The following is a 20,259-nucleotide window of genomic DNA, read 5'->3' on the forward strand; positions in this document are numbered from 1 at the left end:
ATGTGGGTAGTTCCTACCGAGCCAAGGGTGTGCCAAAAGTTCAAAAAGTCCTCGTAGATCTGTACAAGGGCAAGTCAAGTAGCACCTTAACATATATGATAAGGTGAAAAAATGTCATTCGCTGACGAAAGGCAAACGCAAATCAGAACAAGAACTGAAACCAAACGGATTCAAATGGTTTCAATTATATGCGCGAAACTCAAAATATTGGTATGAAAGTGACATGTCAAAAATACTGGTACAAATTGATAAATGTATCTGGTTTAGTTCAAGGCCCAAAATATCGCCGAAATATATGAGATATCTTATTTTTTGAGTACAGATGGAAATATTTTATATATCCATGAATATTGAATATGTTTTTTTTTTTATATATTTTACAATTTCTGATATAATGATATATATCAACTGATATATATATATATAATATCCGATATAAATTGTTGACTTTGACTGAATATTGTTGATTTTGACCAATATATTGATAATATTTCTGATATAATTGATGATATTTTTGATATATCGACATACAAAACAAAATTTTGACTAGTCAATAAAAAATCAATATTTTTAATATATCTCGATTTTTAGATACATCGAGATATTCACCAAATTCGATATTTTGGTCTTTGGTTTAGCAATTTCGGAACCGAACCAGAACCAGAACACCACTGACTTCCTATCTCATCTGTAACAGTAATTACCAAAAAAAAAAAATGATATCCTAACGAAGACGTGGAATATATGCCTCAAAATATAATTGGTTGACTAGATACTATATTCTGTAGCATGGGACAACCAATCCAAAATGACTCCTCGCCAGGTAATTATTAAAATGCTATTTCTAGGAGATTCCCATTTCATTTTTAATGATCTATCTCACTATCTTTATATTCAGCTCATTCCTTGTCTCCAACTTATTTTGCTTAAATTTCAGTACTCCTTTTCACCTCAATTTTTTTTTAGAGGTACCCTTTTCAAGAACCTATATTGGAAAAGTGTGATAACATATATATATATATTTTATTTATTTTAATTAAGTTTTGAGACAAACAATGAGTTCTGCTACGGCTTCTTTACATTTGTCTACATGGGTTCAGAGTTGTTCGAAATTCAACAACCATGCTGGTGGTAGATCTGTTTATTCATCAACTAGTTTGATATTGAAGAACATACCCAATACTCCAAAAAAAAGAAGACCCATGGTTTCGTATACTGGTCCAATTTCAGCTGTGCATCTAACCAAAGGTGGGGAGAAAGTCAAAGAAGAAAGTAATAATAATAATACTAATACACAAGGGGAGATGACTTTTGATTTCATGTCTTATATACTTGCAAAGGGGAATTCTGTGAATCAAGCACTTGATGACGCGGTTTCGATTAAAGAACCTGAAAAGATTCATGAAGCTATGAGGTATTCTCTTCTTGCTGGTGGTAAGCGTGTTCGACCTATTTTATGTATTGCTGCTTGTGAACTTGTAGGTGGTAATGAATCCATAGCTATGCCTGCGGCGTGTGCTGTTGAAATGATACATACCATGTCTTTAATTCATGATGACTTACCTTGTATGGATAACGATGATCTTAGAAGAGGGATGCCTACAAACCATAAGGTGTTTGGGGAAAATGTCGCGGTTTTAGCTGGTGATGCTCTTCTAGCTTTTGCGTTTGAGCATATGGCTAATGCTACCGTTGGGGCCACGCCGAGTAGGATTATTCAGGCTATTGGGGAATTGGCAAAGGATATTGGGTCAGAAGGATTAGTTGCTGGGCAGGTCGTTGATATACAGTCCGCCGGAGTATCAGATGTTGGATTGGAGCATCTTGAATACATTCATATTCATAAGACCGCGGCGTTGTTAGAAGGGTCTGTTGTAATTGGGGCAATTTTGGGAGGTGGGTCTGAGGATCAGGTCGCGAAGCTGAGGAAATTTGCCAGGTGTATAGGATTGTTGTTTCAAGTGGTAGATGATATACTTGATGTTACCAAGTCTTCTAAAGAATTGGGTAAGACTGCTGGGAAGGATTTAGTTGCTGATAAAGCTACATATCCTAAGTTATTGGGTTTGGAGAAGGCGAGAGAGTTCGCTGAGAAGTTGTATAAGGACGCTAACGATCAGTTAGCTGAATTTGATCCAGAGAAGGCAGCTCCTTTGCTTGCTTTGGCGGAGTATATAGCTCATAGACAAAACTAAATTGTTTCATATTTGTTGCTTGTTTTCAGAAGAATTTGGAGTTTCTGCAAACATAGGAGAGCAAAGCTTACAGGTTACAATCCTATTAGTGAAGAAATTGCAAAGGGGAATAACAGGCAAAGCTTGTACTAAAACCAGTGGAAGGAATACATGGACTTGTTCATTTGCTGTACTCTATTAAAAAACCAGTATGAACTAATAAGTTTTAACTTTGTCATTTATAAATTGTTTGTTGTTATGCATATTGCTCGTGTTCAAATTGTTTCTTAAGCTCCCCTATTCTTTTTCTCTGAGCTTCTTACTGAATGACAAAATCTGTACTCCAATTAAATCCAGGGGTCAAGAAGGTGATGAAAATCTTTTTTGTTTAGGATGATCACTGTTTCATTTTGTCTATGATTATCTGATAGAATATGGACAATCAATTTGATATCTTAGTGACTTAGTGCCATAGCTTCAAAGATTAGACAAAGTCAACTGCGTATATATGTTTCTTATTCTGAAGTCATTTTCCAGCAGTCACATCTCCCTACCTGCAGTGTATTGTTGAGGAAACAAATGAAGAAACAATTGACCATTTCCCCTGGATACTGTCATATCAAGGAAATGTTATTTCACTTATTTGCTGATAATAGGAAGATATAGTTGCAACTTGCAAGTAGGTTTCAATCTTAAGCATTCAGTCTATGAATATTTGTTGTGTACTCTGATGTCATGTATTCAAATCTGAATCTTCATTTAAAAAATGAAGTCTGTCTATTTTAGATTTTTTTTTCCACATTCTATCTGTACTCCTTAATTTCAGTTGTCTACATAACTTGTGTAATGAAATATTGGCAAGTAATGTGATTTCAGTGCTGAGTATACTCAAAGAGAATGGTCACTCTAAGGGTTAATCCATTCCCTTACCTGCACAAATGTGAAAAACATGCCTGAACAAACTTATTGATCATTTTTTCTAAAGTAGGTTACAGGATAGAAGATTTGGTTTTGGTTATCCTTAATGCACTTGTGCAGTTAATCCAGGTTGAACATCATGGGTGACTCCAGGCACATGCTAATGGAGACCTGCAACAAGAACAACTCTAATAACTGATGTATGTCAAGTTTTATTCTGACGTTTATCTAACAAAAAACATCTTGTTAGCCTAGCCAGAGTAATCACCATTTATGTATCCTGTAACACTTGCCATGTAATGTGACGAACTATTGGTATGGGTTTTTTTATAGATTTGAAGTGAAAGTTTATGTTATACACAGCATGGGGTTTCACAGAATGACAGAAGTACTTTTATTCTCTCAAGACAGACTCTCCTGCTTTCTGTGATGATGCATATTGATATATTACTTCCGGAAATTTTACCCAGAACACAATTCCCTGGAGAATACACAATTGCTGTCTTCTGGGTTACACCCCTTTGACGCACGAGCCTACTTTTAGGTTTCTATCTTCCAGGAATGATCTGTCTGTCAGAACTAATGTTTTGTAACTAAATTAGCGACGGTTCTGGTTCCATGGATTTATGGCTTGTTTCTTGACTTAAGAGTATCCGAGGAAGCAATTGAAGTTCCAGTGGACAAAGTCTGGCTCACGGTAAACTACTTTTTTTTTGTTGAAATTAAACTGTGGAAGGTGAAATACCTCTTTGTTTGGTTGGCATAAATCTATAAGCATTGAGGTCTGCTAACAAATCTAAGTATTGCTGTAGAAGGCGCTACCTTTGATTACCTAAAGGGGAATGGTTGTGGGAAACGGGCACCAATAAGTTCTGGGCAACTTTAATCTTAAGTTCTCCCTTGTAGAAGAAGGTGTCAGTTCACTGGCGAACAGATCCAGTATCTGATAGACTTCCATGGAGCAATGAGATTTGTCTCCTGAAACAAACTCGTGGACTTGGTGACAGAATTCAATAGAGCTGCAACCACCGTATCCTTCTGACACCTTTTTCTCTCGAAAATTTTCTCCCTTCAGCAACATTGCTCCATTTACCAGCAATAGCATAGATGTTTGATAGGCTAGTAACACAAATTCCTCTAGTTGCAGGCTCTATCTGAATTAGATGCTCCATTACTTGCTCTGCCAAATCCATATTTCTATGCATTTGACAGTCCATAAGAAGGGAAACGAATCTGGTTTGAGGGGGGCATAGCAAGAACAAATTTCTCGGCCTCGTCTAGCAAGTTAGCATGCTCTTCCATGCCAAGAACCAAGTTCCTCTACAAGGCCTGAACAAAATCTTTTGTCGGAACACTTCCCCACATCTGAGATGACACTCAATTATACTACTCCGGGACACAACATCCTTAATAAGCATTTCCGCATTTCTTCAAAGACTACTTAATATACTACCAGTACATTTAGCATCCATTCTCAGAATGGTATTTAAAACAAAAAGTTTGAACCAAGGCCACCTCTTAAAACAGTAAACACACCCATGTACCTCCTCTCTACTTCTGAGCTCAAACTGCTTCTTTCAAGCACAAAGAACAAATGGCAATGTGAATGTGAAGCTGTTAGGTACTATTCTGACGTAGGAATACATTTGGAATAACAATATAATTTTTATTAAAAAAAAAAAATCGCCGCTGCCGGGGATCGAACCCGGGTCACCCGCGTGACAGGCGGGAATACTCACCACTATACTACAACGACTTTGTTGAGAGAAGTTGTACATTGATTGATTAATATAAAACCTTTGAACGCTCTATCAAGTTTAGTTTTCAATGTTGTCTCTTTTTACAAGATAATAATTTTGTTTTCAATGTCTTTGGAAGCTGCCAACATCCTCTCTGTCTGAGTTCTGCTGTGGCACCGAAAAGGGAATTGGTTCTGAGTTGCTTTCCATCTTAAGTACAGTTTGGTCCCGAATACAGATGAAACACAATTTGGTTGATCAACATTTTAACGTTTCAGCTGCTCAAAATTCCAGAAATTTTCAAAATTATTTCCTATGAAACCATGGTTTCTACTTTCTACTTTCTACTTCAAAGAATTAGAGTCCATTTCAATTTCAGGTGTGCTTTCGAAGGACTTTTAATGCAATTTCAAAGCTCAAATTTCAGTAGAATACTGTGTAAACACATACTCAAATTTCCAATTGATTGGGTTTAAGTTGTTAAGTTGTTATATATCATTCCCATTTTCTCCAGTTCATAGTTCATACCATTGAGATTCTTAGGTCATATATTTTGATGCCTTTGATCTTCAATATCCGAGTCAAAGCCACAAAAATATGCATCCAAATTAGGTCCTGCCCATTGATAAATGCCAAAGGCCAATATGGGTCTTAATTTCCTACATCCATCCATTAGCCAATTCCATTCACTGATTAAAACTGGAGAAATTTTGCAAACCAACCACAACTGAGAGACTAGAGAGGACAATGACTCCAGTACTTTATAACTACGTCCTTAAATTGAAGAGTAACTCAAGATATATATAGTAATAATGCTGTTTTACAATGTATGGAAAGCTACTAGTAAAACACCTCCAGAAATATATTAACAAGGTGTTTATCAGCGAAACTTCCATGAATCGTTAATGTTGGCCTTCCATGAATCAGACAAATAACTTAAGCAGTTTTGTCTGGGATTATGAAGGCTCCTCCACTCAAACTCAATACAAATATTTCAAATAGATATGAGATCCAAAATATGTACATTGAAAAACAAGAAAAGAGAGTAGCAGTCGGAAAACTCAAAACACAATAAACCATAACTGGGGAGTAGGATGGCTGGGCTTTATATAATATAATTTTTTAGGTTTTTATTACACTTCAAATCTCAACCGTTCATCTACTTGAAATCAACACGTGAGATTATCCCATAAAACATTGGACTTATATCTTGATACAAATACATTTTATTTTTCAGGCCCAACAATCAAGTACTATGGGCTCTTAAATATTTCGCCTATATCTATAACCGGATACAAAGATCAATCTTTATTTTTCTCGGCCCAACAATCTCGAGTACACATAGGTATCGAAGCATACAATCTCGAATTTGAATGAATGGCGCCTAGATCAATCAAACAATTACTATCCAGATTTTGCACTATTAATAGAAACTAAACCATGACAACATATTTTTTTTACAACAACTTTTAGAACATCATTAATCAAAACGACTTTAGAACTATGCTTTTGACAGGAAGAGAATTCTTTTGATAATTTTACGAAGCAACACTCTTCTTCCCCCACATTCCTTTCAACGACGAATGTATGCTTTTTCGTTTCATCAATAATATAGATATCCATCTGAAGAGCGGTGTTGGATATTTTACATCAACACAAGATTTACAAGAAGTAATTACTTGCTCGTATTTTAACCGGTGCCAAAACTAAACTTCAATTTTCTCCAACATCTCAATTTCTTTATATAAAAGTGAATATCTTGCATACTGGTTAATATATCATATATCAAATTGTCGGATAAAATAGGGCTGGGCTTGTTCAATTTCTTCCATTCGAGGAGGCATACTAAATAAATTTATAGTGTAATGAGTTACATTATGAAATTTTATCTTACGAAAAGACAGAAGATTTTAACATCATAGCCTTTGCATGAAAATTTTAGTACATGAGAACTGTGGGAGTTTATCGGGTAGATGAGAGGTTATTTATGCATGATCCTGCTAGGAATAATAGTCCCACATTGTTTGGATATTGGCATGAGCTAGTAGATAAGCTCTTGAACACTCTCACTTGATAAACTGGTTTTTCAAATGAGTTCTACCATGGGTTTATTGAGATGGTATTGGAGTGGGTCAAAACATTGGGCCGGGTAAAAAAAACAAACAAAATAAAGAAAAATGGTGATTGGCATTGGTAGCTCTAGCCCGGCGCGGAGGGGGAGGGTCGAGTGCCTACAGCCCAACTCTCCACGTGAGACATCAAAAATTTGAGAGAAAGTGTTAAGAATAATAGTCCCACATTGCTCGGATATTTGAGCATGAGCTAGTAGATAAACTCTTAAGCTCCCTCACTTCTTAATCTAACATTTCCAGTGAGTTCTAGGCACCTTCACTTAGTAAGCCAACTTTTCAAGACATAGTTTTACTGTGTAGTGTATGCCTCTTTAGTCCTCGAAAGCAGGTGAGTCAGTTAATTCTTAGTTTTTCACTGGATCAGTTGATTTAATTGATCATTTTGGATTGCTGTGAGCCTGTACCAAAAAAGGCTTCAATAAAATCTTAAAACCAACTATTATATTTCTAGATCACCCAACTTTATGTAACTCATGCATATGGTACCATTCTATGGATTTTCTCTGGGGAAATGATATCGGGGAAGCAATGTTACATAAGGTGGAAAAATTTTGCGCCTATTATTGGAACATGTGTAATGAAAGTTAAAGAATTTCCACCAATTAAGTTTCTGGCTGTAGGCTAGTAAATCACATACCTGTGGAAGTTGTAGGCATTTACTAATTTTCAACACAAGCTTTCCTCAAGGCATAGAACGCAGAGGCTTAAGAGTATAATGATGCATGTAAGCAAGGGCGGACCCAGGAGTTTCGTCGCGGATATTCAAGCTAATTCAGAAATTCAACAACCGAAAAAAAATCTTTAGTGTTATGTAAAAATAAATAAATAAAAATCATCGAGTAATTCTATAAAATCTTGAGGACACTAAAAATAGAAGGTTCAGTATAAACATATGATTTCAAAAAGCAAAATGATACCGGTAAGAAATTGAATTGAGAATTCGAGATGTTTTGAGAAATGAATCCGTAAAATGTCTAAATAATAGAGAAGGTGATTAAGAAATCGAAAACGTTTGAAAAATTTACTGGAAAAAAATGAAATAAATTACTCAATGGAGTAAAAGTAAAAGTGTGGACTTGGCCTACCTTAGAGCATCATCAACGCGTTACTAAAAAAAATTGTGACACATCAGTTTTTTTCATCAGCTACAATTGTTATAAACGTGCTAGAGCATCTCTACGTGGTGTTAGCATACTCTTCAAATTTGAAGAATGCGACCACAGAATCTGGTAGCAAATTTCGACCAACTCTAGGTGGTCGCAAATTCGTGGTCACAAAATTCATTGTAGACCCACCCCTGCGACATTAGTCTTGAATGTCGCGTGCTATGTTTTATATAATGTCGTGTGATCGGACTTTTGTCATTTTACAAATTTTTTTTTTCAACTTCGGTCACTCTAGTTAATAGGAAAAAAAAAGTTCGAAATAATAACCAAACACGATGGAGTGGTGGTGGTGAGGAAGAAGAAAACATTGCATACATTTGGGATAATCCCAGTGGTGATCTAGATGATGAACCAACCACTTCCAAAGCTGGAAATCAAGGAGCTGAGGTTGACGATCCATTGTTGCTTCAATATTAGCAAGTCGATTTTGAATTTCCTGCGGAGGCTATTGATTTCAGCCATCTTAGGCCGGTGTCTAAGAGGTTTCATGATAGGCATGTCTCAAGAATTGTTCTTGAACAACAAGCATGTATTTTAATTTCATAAATTAGTAGTAGTAGTAGTAGTAGTAGTTAATTTTAGTAGTTCAATACGTATATTTTTATTTTTATTTTTTTAATTTTAGTTTCATTTTGCGTACATCAGAGATGTATTATGTATCGGGTTCGGTGCACTCCACGTGTGCTTAAGACGTGGTGGGATGATATTAAGAAAGTCGGTGCACTTGACCATGTTAGAGATGCAATTTTAGTGACTCCCTTTGCTCATTTAGTTGACATCCTTTACAATAAGACTGACATTCAGGGAGTTATTAATGGTTTAGTTGAGAGATGGTGGGATAGTACACATACTTTTCACTTCCCTCAGGGAGAGTTGGGCTTCACTCCATTAGATTTTTGCATGATATCTGGTTTGAGTATATGATTAGGTAATCTGTTGAGATGTAGCACTGAATTCCAGAGTTGTGCCCAAATGATGACTTTCTTCCCTTGTTTGACCTAGGAGTCATATGACAGTGCTGGTGTTAGGATTTCTGGTATCAAGGCTGCATACATTACACCGTTGACAACTGATTCAGGATTGCAGTTTTTGATAGATTATTTGTCACTTGATTCCGATGATGGTCAAGCACATGTTGATGAGTATGTAAGAGCTTTTCTGTATGTATTTGATGGGTGTCTTCTTTTTTCCTTAATTCTACGATTAACTTGGGATATCTAGCTAACTTTGAGCACTTGCATGAGTTAGGCGGTATTGATTTTGGTGGAGCCATATCTTCGTCATTTGTTGCATTGTTTAGATAGGGGCTTCTCGAATTTGGTGTTGTCGGTAGTCCCCGGATGGGAGGGTTTGTCATTCTCTTAGAGGTATGGTTTTATGAGTATTTTTCGTCGCAAATCCTATCCTCACCGAAAGTATACCGATGAGAGGCCTAGGCTCGGGGATTGGCACGGACCTTGTCGAGCTCGTCGACCCGATTGAGATCACCATAAACATAACTTCGTCCGAACCCGGTCGAGCTTAGCACCTGGGCTTCTATTGTTTGGAGGCCTTGGAGGACATCTGATGCACATCGAATGGTAGGGTATGCATTGTTCATTTCTCATAGGAGGATGGTATTCACTTGTGGGAATATGGAGTGGTATTTAGGGGATAGATGTTCTACGGCATACTCACACCATGCTTTGGTATCCCTCTTGATCCACCTACCCATGTATTAGAGGCTAAGGACATGACCTTAGAGCAAGTCATCGAAAAACGTGCATTGGACTTGGCTCACGGGCTTCGACCTAGTTACATTGCAGACTTATGAGCAAAGCGATTAAACTTGGTTTAGGGTGTCTATTGGTCATTTGCTCCCGTACCAGTTCTGAGGCAACATTCATCACGGTTAACAATTTGGGTGTTAGGCGTGAATTCGTTATTGCCCGGCCGTCCAAACATTTGTTCCGGCCCGGATCCCCTCAATCGAGTGGCCTTGGGTTTTCGGTTTGAAGCGATCCGAAAAACGATTTACCGGCCCATTTCTTCTATTGATGCCACTTTCGCGATCGATGCGGTTAGAGCGACCTTAGACATCTATCTCTGGTAATTATTTTTATTGGTTTTGTTTTATTATTTAGGTTTATTATGAAAATGTCATAAATTATTAATGAATAATTATTTCAGGATGACCTACGCATAAGATATGAGACAAGCATTCGTGTAAATGATGGCTTGCGCTCCTCGGTATTCGCCTACAGTGTTGAGAGAGAGAGACTTCTTTTCCAGGCTCATGACGATTTGCAACGCCAGATTGATGAGTTACATGCTCAGATTGATCGCACAAGGGTGAGTTCATCACAAAATGGATGACGGAGAGTTCACACAAGGACGAATCGAGGAGGAGTTCACGGCCGAGGCGATATGTAGGATAGTCTAGGAGGTTGTTGTATGACGATTGTTATTATGTTGTGTAATTTAGAATTGTTCATTTGATCATTTTGATATGTTGTGTGATTATTATTATGTTGTGTGATTTAGAATTTACTTCATTTGATTTAGCAAATGAATTACAATTTTTATTAATAGAACGACAATTAATACATGATTGCAAAAATATAAAATAAAAATAAATAAATAAAAGATAACTATTACATATCACCCTTTTATTACATACTACTAGAGTTACTCTAATTATCTAATAAATAAATAAAAGATAACTAATACATGATTACAACAATCAATGTCGGTCACCCCTAATGCTCCATAGATGCTCGATCGACAAGGTCGCTTTTAAGTCTATCATGCATAGTTTTTGATTGAACTCGTAGAGTCCTTTCAATGTAGTGTTCCCGAGTAGGTGGGATCTGTGGTTGCCCTTCTGGATCAGGAATGTACCTCCTCATTTCATAATTTTTATTCTTAGCTCCGATTACCATATTGTGCAATATGATACATGCTCTCATAACAGTACCTATTGTCTCCACATGCCATAATTTGCAAGTTTTTGCCAAAATACCAAATTTAGCTTGCAAAACCCCAAAAGCTCTTTCAATATCTTTTCTTGCAGCTTCTTGCATCGTTGCGAACCACTTCGTCTTTAGAGCATTAGGGTTTGAAATTGTTTGTATAAATACCGCATAGTCATGATAGATACCATCAACTAAATAATAACCCATATTATAGCTATGCTGATTTACATAAAAAGAAACAGGTGGAGAAGTACCATTGATCACGTGCTCAAATACCGGCGAGTTGTCCAACACGTTGATGTCATTGTGTGACCCTGGCATCCCAAAGAAAGAATGCCATATCCACGTCTTCGGTTGCAAATGCCGAGGAAATAATGATGATGATTTCCAAAACGACCACTGTAAGCACCTTGCCATCCAGTTGGACAATTATGTCATTCCCAATGCATACAATCAATGCTTCCCAATATACCCGATCATCCACGTGTGGCAGAATGTGCAAGCAAGCGTTCTGTATATGCAATATTTAGCCTTCGCAAGTAGACTGAACCGTACAATTTAATAATTGCATCACAGAAATGCCTCAACGCCTAGTTTCCACTTTGCTCGGAAATGTATAATTGATCGTCAAGTTGATCGGATTAATCGTGCCATAACCAAGAATACGCAAAGTCGCGCACCCACCTTTACCGAGAGGATCTATACCAGTTTTACCAAAGATTGTTAACTTTAGGCTGAAAAAACTTAAAATGAGTCCGAATATCGTTGAAGATGTGAAGAAATAAAGATTTTTCATCACGAAGTGCCGTTTGAAATCCTCTTTTCGGAAGAGCGGGGACGATCGGCGAAGTAGTTGTTCTTCAAGATTTCCAAAGTCGAGCATATTTTTTCTATGTTTAATTTTTCGACCCTTCTTTGAACCACCATGTGGTGCCTTCGGAGCATGTACTTGTGCTTGTGCAAGTACAACCAAAGTATGTTCATAAAGGGCATGTCATTAACAAATTCTTCATCAAGACTATCTACCGAAGTCTTCCATTTGGAGAGAGAAGAAGAAGAAGCCGAAATGAAGATGAAGATGAAGACCGGCGGAAATATCTCATATACTTCATGATCCATTTTTTCAAATGTGTGTGTTGTTTGTTAAGGATTGATGTAAAATGGTTGAGTTGTTTGATACAAATGTTTGAGTTGAGTGTGTGTAAAATGAAGAAGGAGATGAGTGTAGATATAGAAGGTAGAAATCCAGCCGTTTTTTGCCCGGATTTGGAGCACGACGATTCTTGCGCCCAAGATAATAGTGGCTGGTAATGGCGCGGCTTTGTTGTGGTCAAAGTAAAAAAAAAAATAGCGACATTACTATTGTCGCTCTGCATCCGCATCCAAATTGCCAAATTTGCGAAACAAGAATCTTGAACAAGCGGTGATCACGACCACGAATCGACCACCTAGAGTTGGAATTCCGGGAAATTCCGACGCATTTCTTCAAATTTGAAGAATGCGACCACGAATACGTCCACCTAGAGATGCTCTTATGTACTAACGCATTTTTGCGAAATTGTTGGTTTCTATTTCGGACGGCAAAACTTGTCCCGTCCAAATTTTTTAATTTCCGTTGGGCCCAAAAAAATCTAGCCGTTTTAATTTGTTATTTTATTTTTTTTATTAAAATTTTTTTGAAAAAGTTCTGGACGGCAAAACTTGACCCGTTCAACATTTTGGGCCCCACATACAAAATCGAGCTGTTTTCATTTTTTAATTAAAAAAATAAAAATAAAAAAAATTTGGACGACAAAACTTGACCCGCCCAACATGTAGATGGCTAAAGTTGTTCCGTGCAAGTAACTACTAAATTTCTGAATATTTTGGTCGAGAATTTGACAATTGCTGAGATAAAACCGAGTGTTTGGCAGCGCGTTGGTGAACGAAATTGCCAAAAAAAAAATCTATCTGTCACATTAGAAATGGTTTTTAGCAGTGCATTGAATCGTTGATGATGCTCTTACAGAATCCATAATCCAAAATGTTAAAAATAACTAACTAATGAGCCAGTTTTTTTTTTTTTTTTTGGGTTAAGTTAAATATTGAACATTTAAGCCTACTGCATTTTTTTTTTTGGAAAGTTAAATAGCCTGTTTTTTTTTTTTTTTTTTGGAAACTTGAATAGCCTGGCTAATTCCTGTGACTACTGTATCGTCTGTACTCTGTATAGATAAATATGGGCATGAATTATAATTTGTCTGTCTCAAAAACCAATAACTCCATAGTCAATACTTTTCGTGTGATATGATCTTCTAACCAGTTATTAGATTCTCATAGTTGGCCTCATTACTGGACAGCCAAGTATTGAAGTTGACGTATTATAAAGGCTGCTTTCACTTCAACTGAACAAACTAAAGGACTAACTACTCATGTAAATCCAACTCTTTTAATGTTGCTTTCACCTCAACTGAACAAACTAAACTACTCATGTAAATTAAACTCTTTGAAAATTTTGAACCCCAACCCCTCTCCAAAATTTCTTTAATCACAGTATTTATACTCAATGGTTCACTCTGATATACTCACTTCAAAGTTTCGATTCATAATGGGATTTTATTCTTATTCTAGCTGTTTGCTCTTATTCCTTGCTCTTATAGCCTTCCATCATGTTTTATGTGGTGCTGCTGATCCAACTGATGGATTTACCCAAGTCCCATTAACTGAAAGGAACTTCCAACTACAAAAACCATATAACCTTCCACTAGACCAGCGTTACAGCTATGAAGATGGTATACGAAAACTTTGGGTGTACTCCAACGACAAATCATTCCATCCCGGTGGTACAACCAAACCGCGTACTGAGATACAGATTAGTGTAATTAAATTCTTTCCCATTGTCCATATTTCGCACTAACAAGTCCATAAAAATTAGTAGCAGTAGCAGTATATACAAATGATTAACGAACTTTGTCATGACTTTATTACTGCAGGGTCTTGATTACACCTCTGGAGTTTGGCAGTTTGAAGGTTACACTTTTGTGCCGAGTGGCACCTCTGCTGTTTCAATTGTTCAAATACATGGTATCACAGAGGCAGCTACCTGCCTACAACTGAGGATGTATGATGGGGATGTAACATTTTTCGACTACAATACAGTGGCTAAAGATCTCTACAACAAATGGTTCAGAGTAAACGTAATCCATGATGTGGATCAAGGAAAGTTGACAGTCTACATCAATGGTGCTCATAGATACGAAACTAATGATCATGGACCAGGGGAGTTCTTTTTTAAGTGTGGAGTTTATGCCCAAGATGATGCCAGTCATTACATGGAATCAAGGTGGAAGAATATCAAAATCTACAAGAAATGAATATTATTGAAATTAAAATACAGATGTATAGAAATATGAAGATAATAATGTACGTTGTTATTGAACTTGATTATATTGTTTTGGTAACTTTCGAAAATCTGGTGAGTGGTATCTAATTATTATCTTGGCTGGAACCTCACTATCTGGTTGACATTGCAATATTGCATTGATTAGACAATGGTAGGCAGGGTTTTTCTTCATTCTCACACTTTGTTACCAATACGGGATACAGTAAAAATATGGTCAAATATTCAGTCAAAAACGACAATTATGTGGTGTTTAATTAATACGCGTTTTAAATGTTTGGTTGCAAAAATTCGGAAATAAAAAATTTGTAATATTATATTAGTAAATATTAATAATAGTTGTCATTCTCTACAACATAACAAACATATTCAAAACAATTTAGCTACGAAAATATTGAAACCAATTGAATGGTCTACATAGATATCTTCATTTATTTGTTCTTAGATTGAAATTATATTCAAACTTCAAAATACACACCATGACGGCATGACATGACAATTTAAATATTATCCAAAAAATATAAAAACAAAATTTTAGATTAATTTATTACTAAAAATATAAGAGTGATGGATTTAAGCTAAGAGTAAGAATATAAAGTACATAAAAAATAGCAAAAGTGCGAAATATTTATTTTTATTTTTTTTTTTTTTTTTTTACAACCAACAAAATTTTTAGTCGAATTTTTTAAAAATATGTATGAACCATCAAAAATTCGATTCACGAATAATTCAGCGAATTGCTAACAAGGTTTCTCTTCTCGTTTTGGATGCAAAGGAGCCCAGATAGAGCACCATAGGAGACTGAATGGTCGCAATTGGTAGCATTGGGATCTGAATTAAGAATAAATTACACCAGATTATGGATGCAGTTATTTGTGAAAAATAAGAGATTCCTTCCAACTGTTGTTAAAAGGTAGTTAAACAGTTAAACAAGCATGAGTCAAACAAAGTAGGCAGCCCTATAAATAGTCACACTCGTCACTACTGACTACTCCTCCCCAACAACAACACTCCACTCTCTCTCTCTCTCTCTGTACAAGGTAAACAAAACCAATGCTGTGAATGTTTCTTTAATTCTTGAATGTTTAAGAGATGTTGGATTGTTGATTAACGTTATTATATGACAATTTATATTAGTCTCGTTTCGGTTGTACATTTCTTGGATAATTAGATCACACTCCCCCGCCCGTTTTTTTATTTCCTTTTAATTTTCTAACTGGTTTGCCTGTCTTTCATTTGTTTTGATGAAATGTGAAAAATGAAAGAAATGGGAAAGTGGATTATTAATTACACAAACTGAATGTACTGTAATGTGTTTGATGAAATATTGGAACTTGTTTTTTGTTTGCATTTTCTTGATTGCTTGAATCCTGCTAGATGATAACATTGTTACCATTGCTTACGGTAACTACTAATTATCATTCAAACCAGTGGTGTTCTACGCTCATTACTGTACCCTTACTATGCATAGATGACTTTTGTATACATGACATATGATTGCATTTCTTATCTTGGTGATTTTCGCCTCTGACTAACTTTTCAACTTTACAAGCAGGTGCTAGGTTCTCATTTAAGACAAGTGTCACAATGTGTTCCTCAGAATCTGCAGTCTCTTCGCCAGTCTATATTGGTGTTAATTCTTCTGATCAGGAGGTTGTGATTTCATTAGAAAGAATCATAGACGGAGCTGCTCTCCCTGCTGACGTAATTACAGACGTGAACGCATACAATTCGACTCCTTGGGAGTTACTTGGTTAGTAATGTTTAAACTCATTTTTCTTGATTTAGGCACATTGTGTTAGCATTTTACTAAAGGAACAATTAGGCCATCAATCATTTGTTGAGAGTTATCTGATATTCTTGCTGTGGTTGCCAGTGTTTTTTCAGAATAAAAAATGTGTTTGTATAGCTTGGTTACTCGTCAACTTTATGTGTAGAAATGTAGATATGTGGAAACTTTAATAGTATGGAATACCATGAAAGTTGTCATATTTGAAAGAACTTGTTTTTTTGCAATGGAAATGTGTTTTCATCTCTTTTAAAGGGCTGACTTGATTTTTTTAACTAATTTAACTTCAGCGAAAAACTGTGTAGTTTTTGCTTAAGGTTTAGAAGTTACATCTCCGTAGCTTATTTCAATCTAGAGGTCGTTTGACGGCATAGCTAAAAAGTTGAAATTTGCGGCTCTTAGATTCCATTGTATACTCTATCTACATATTGATCAAGAACCACTTGAGATTTCCTTAGAGCAGTTCAGTGTCATATCGTTCCTTTACTAGTTGATGGCTACTGGGACCCTCTTATTCATGAAGTTGCTCTATTTATGTTTTATGGATGCCATTTGGTTGTGCAGATGGAATTTGGTACTTTTCCACTTTGGAAGAACCTAAAGCTACTGAGTGTGGATACTGGAAGGTCACAGGGGAATGCCATAGAATTTCTACAAACTCTTCTACCATTGGTTCTAGATTAACTCTTGAATTCTACACGGGTCAACCTCCTTATGGAATAAAAACCAATTGGGTCATGCATGATTACAGGATAAATCAGAAGGGGCTTTGTGAGATTTCCAATGCTAAGGTACTTTCAGACCCTTATCAACCTCCAAGCCACAATTTTATGTGTTTTGTCCAACCTTTCAGTCAACATGTCTTTTTTCTGTATCATACTTTGCAGGTTTTTCCTTCTCTTTGTAGAGTTTTTCTCAGTTGTAGTCGAAGTTCAAACCATGAAGAAGAACAGAACAATGTTGCTAATGGAATGTCAGTCGAGAAAAATGTTGAAAACAAGGAAATATTGCAGCATTGTACGAGTAGGTCCCAGGTAGGGGAACTCCAACTTTTGCATTTTCTGTAGGGTGTGCCTTGAACAATTTTTTATCTGTATATTTGTCAATGCCAAGTCACAGGTACATGTCTTCATGTATCTCATTTCAGGTTCTCAATAATTTGTTGTTTCCATATGCTTGTTTAATATCCTCTTAAGAACACATTCCTGTACTCTTTCCCAGTATGTTTAGCAATCTCGTTCTTATACTTCTTCGGGCTTAGATTTAAGTTTCATATTAAGGATGGTGGAGTCTCTTCTCGACCTAGATATGTAAGGAAGATAGTACAAGTTAGTTAATGCCTTAATGGTCTGCAGAAACATGGACAGAACTGTTATTAGGATCCTAGCTCATTTTTTCCCAGCTTGTTCATGTGGCTCGTGTATCATGGCAAAGGCAATCTTGAAGATGGGACTATCTCCCATTTATTTTTGTGTTTCTTGCCAAGATGCAGGGTCTTTCATCCCACCCAGTATCCATGTCCGATTTGATGGCTGCCCTTTCTCAGAGAATGATTCTAGAGTTTGGTTAAATATAACATTCTTTAGAGGATTGCTTATGTAGTTGGTTGATTTTCTCCTTTGTTGGTAGAGTTTGGTGGCTTTGGCCCTTGTTTCCTTATGCGGTGTTAGAAGGATTCGGAGATTCCACAACTGTTATAATTAGTGAGAAGCTCACGCCTTTGAATAACTTGTCTTTCAAAATTAAGCATCTGTGTCACCGTATGGTAATGGTTGTGTTGTAGTAGTCAGAGGCGGGGAAGATCTATAAGGAGTTCGTGTTCAAAAAACAGTAATGGCACTTTCAGAAGGTCAGAAAGTTGGACCAGCCTTGGCTTTGCCACAAGACTGGTCTTTCCATCATTACGACTATACACCAACATTAAATCAAGATCCAGTAAGAAGACATGTTGATACTGGTTTAAAATCAACTATCAGCATTTTGGCATGATATTTGGTGTTCATCTCAGTACTCTTTTTTATGGTGGACTACTTTTACTTGGATGCATGCTTTGAAGAATCTCAACAGCCTGTTATATATTTGTATATATATGTAACTATACTCTGTACATATGTAAATACATGCGAACATATTAGATACGTAAGTGATTTATGCTTGCACTTATGCTTGTACCATAATTAATTGAAGAAATCTGTTTATTCTTTAAGCCTATGTATATACTCTAACATGATTAATAAATTAGTGCTTCCTACAGACTTTGCAATTGAAACAAAGCAAAAAATGGATTTGCTGATGTCCTATTTCTCTGTCTGACATTTTCAAACTCCTGTGTAGGTTAAAAGGGCTAGTGAATGTGGGCCTCTGGCAGACTCCAAGAGACATCTAGAGGATCCAAGGTCCGATTATCCAATTCAAGACCCTCATGAAAGCTGTGATTTCTCTGAGAATGACTTTATTCTGCTGCAAGACCTTGATAATCCACTGTCAGCTTTTGGTAATCCGCGGTCATCTTTTTCGAAGTTCGACAAGTTCTAGTCTTCTGTCTCTATCATCGGGTGAATATTTTGACCCTTCAGCAATGTTGCGGGCCCTAGATTCCAGACCTTGCCATGACATGGAGCCGGAGTATCCTGATGCTAAGTTCAGTGTTTCAGCACCTATGAGGCCAGATCAGGTGGTTGTCAGACCGGAATCTTTAGGTATGTCACCACGATGGCTTTTCCTACTTGGCATGCTTGATAAACCGTTTTATTTGTTTTGATTATTTTTGTGGTAATGATTTGGATGTCAAGTCTGTGTGAATCTATTTCTTGGTTGTCGGTCATGCTCAGCATGCAAGTACCATGTTCAGTTGCAAAATTAAAATGCAACTATCTCTTGTGCTTGATATAGTAGTTGGGTTGAACTGGTCTTCCATGTTGATGTGATATGTATCCCTCCCCTCCTTCAACCCCTTCTTTTCAGGCACACTGCAGAGTCATATCTTGTGTTCATTTATTTTTTTTCTAAAGCTTACTACCTCACTCTGAACATGCTGTTCCAGGTAGCTTTATATGCTTCTTGAGAAGTGGAGAAAATCTTGTTCAGGACTACTCTCCTCCCGTGGTCGCACTTGAGCAGAATAATGAGGCTTCAATGAATGTTCCTTGTGTGCAAAGTGATGTGAAACCATCATCATCCAGTGGAGACAGCCTTGTTCAGGACACTTCTCTTCCCGCTGAAGCAACTAAGCAGAACAGTGAGGCTTCAAAGAGTGTTCGTTTTCTGCCAACTGATGAAAGTCTGAGACCTACACCAAAACCAGAGGAAGTGTCACCATCAACCAGTGGCGGCCATGCTGTGGTACTGCCAACTGAGGAAAGTAAAGCTACTAAGAGTAGGGTGAAAAAACTTGGGCAGGTGAAAAGACGTGGGAAGAAGTATTGGTGTTTCGTTCCATTCTAGTTGTTTTTTGTATTATGTTTAGGATTTAAGTTGTATTATGTACTATATATACAAACTAGCAGCTAAGAGTGAGAAGAAAAGGAGAATGCAAAGAGACAATTATACTACTATATATAGAAGTGAATGATTAAAAGATTTTGAAGATACTGTTCACAAGAAAAACAGAAGAAAACGTCCTACAGGATGTCAGTAGCAGGAGCACTTCATTTTCGTGTGAAATCGAAACTTGTGAATACTGAATATTTTCTAGTGAATAGTGAATAACTGTGAGGCCATATAATATAGCCCCCAGCCCCAGACCCTGATTAGGGACATTATCGTCAGTTGGTCAGTTTCCGTTCTAGTACGCCGGGTTTTAGAAACAAGGGTTGTAGAGCACGTGAGATGGAAGCGGCGCATGACGTAGCGCGGAATCTTTTGAAAATGGCTATATTTCGGCCACGTGGTACGTGTCGACCCACGCGGAAAGAATGAAAGATGATCAAAAAGCGAGGATGTATTTGTCTTCACGGTTTCTAATTCTATCTTCTCAGTTTCTAATTCTATCTTCTCTTATTTTTTGGT

The 20,259-nt window shown here is 36.8% G+C and overlaps 3 protein-coding genes and 2 non-coding genes across 5 annotated transcripts; 3 read left to right on the forward strand and 2 right to left on the reverse strand.

Moving 5' to 3' along the window:
* Positions 1 to 779: 779 nt before the first annotated feature.
* Positions 780 to 2,437, forward strand: LOC147501406 (geranylgeranyl pyrophosphate synthase, chloroplastic-like). Its single transcript, XM_086606452.1, has one exon. It carries the CDS (start codon positions 1,056 to 1,058, stop codon positions 2,193 to 2,195), a length of 1,140 nt encoding a protein of 379 aa, XP_086462578.1. The 5' UTR covers positions 780 to 1,055; the 3' UTR covers positions 2,196 to 2,437.
* Positions 2,438 to 4,776: 2,339 nt separating this feature from the next.
* TRNAD-GUC (transfer RNA aspartic acid (anticodon GUC)) lies at positions 4,777 to 4,848 on the reverse strand. Its single transcript has one exon. It is a non-coding gene; the product is annotated as a tRNA-Asp (tRNA).
* An 806-nt stretch (positions 4,849 to 5,654) lies between these two features.
* Positions 5,655 to 5,788, reverse strand: LOC147501408 (small nucleolar RNA snoR83). Its single transcript, XR_015194116.1, has one exon. It is a non-coding gene; the product is annotated as a small nucleolar RNA snoR83 (small nucleolar RNA).
* A 7,825-nt stretch (positions 5,789 to 13,613) lies between these two features.
* Positions 13,614 to 14,533, forward strand: LOC147501409 (citrate-binding protein-like). Its single transcript, XM_086606454.1, has 2 exons — positions 13,614 to 13,940; positions 14,056 to 14,533. The coding sequence occupies exons 1-2, from the start codon at positions 13,629 to 13,631 to the stop codon at positions 14,434 to 14,436; spliced, it is 693 nt and encodes a 230-aa protein (XP_086462580.1). The 5' UTR covers positions 13,614 to 13,628; the 3' UTR covers positions 14,437 to 14,533.
* Positions 14,534 to 15,380: 847 nt separating this feature from the next.
* LOC147501410 (NAC domain-containing protein 96-like) lies at positions 15,381 to 19,837 on the forward strand. The gene is made up of 6 exons (XM_086606453.1): positions 15,381 to 15,502; positions 16,018 to 16,215; positions 16,816 to 17,042; positions 17,139 to 17,285; positions 18,586 to 18,950; positions 19,295 to 19,837. Exons 2-5 carry the CDS (start codon positions 16,050 to 16,052, stop codon positions 18,784 to 18,786), a joined length of 741 nt encoding a protein of 246 aa, XP_086462579.1. The 5' UTR covers positions 15,381 to 15,502; positions 16,018 to 16,049; the 3' UTR covers positions 18,787 to 18,950; positions 19,295 to 19,837.
* The last annotated feature ends 422 nt before the right edge of the window (positions 19,838 to 20,259 follow it).

The sequence above is a fragment of the Coptis chinensis genome, chromosome 4 (genome assembly GCF_015680905.1).
Source record: "Coptis chinensis isolate HL-2020 chromosome 4, ASM1568090v1, whole genome shotgun sequence".
NCBI classification, from domain to species: domain Eukaryota; kingdom Viridiplantae; phylum Streptophyta; class Magnoliopsida; order Ranunculales; family Ranunculaceae; genus Coptis; species Coptis chinensis.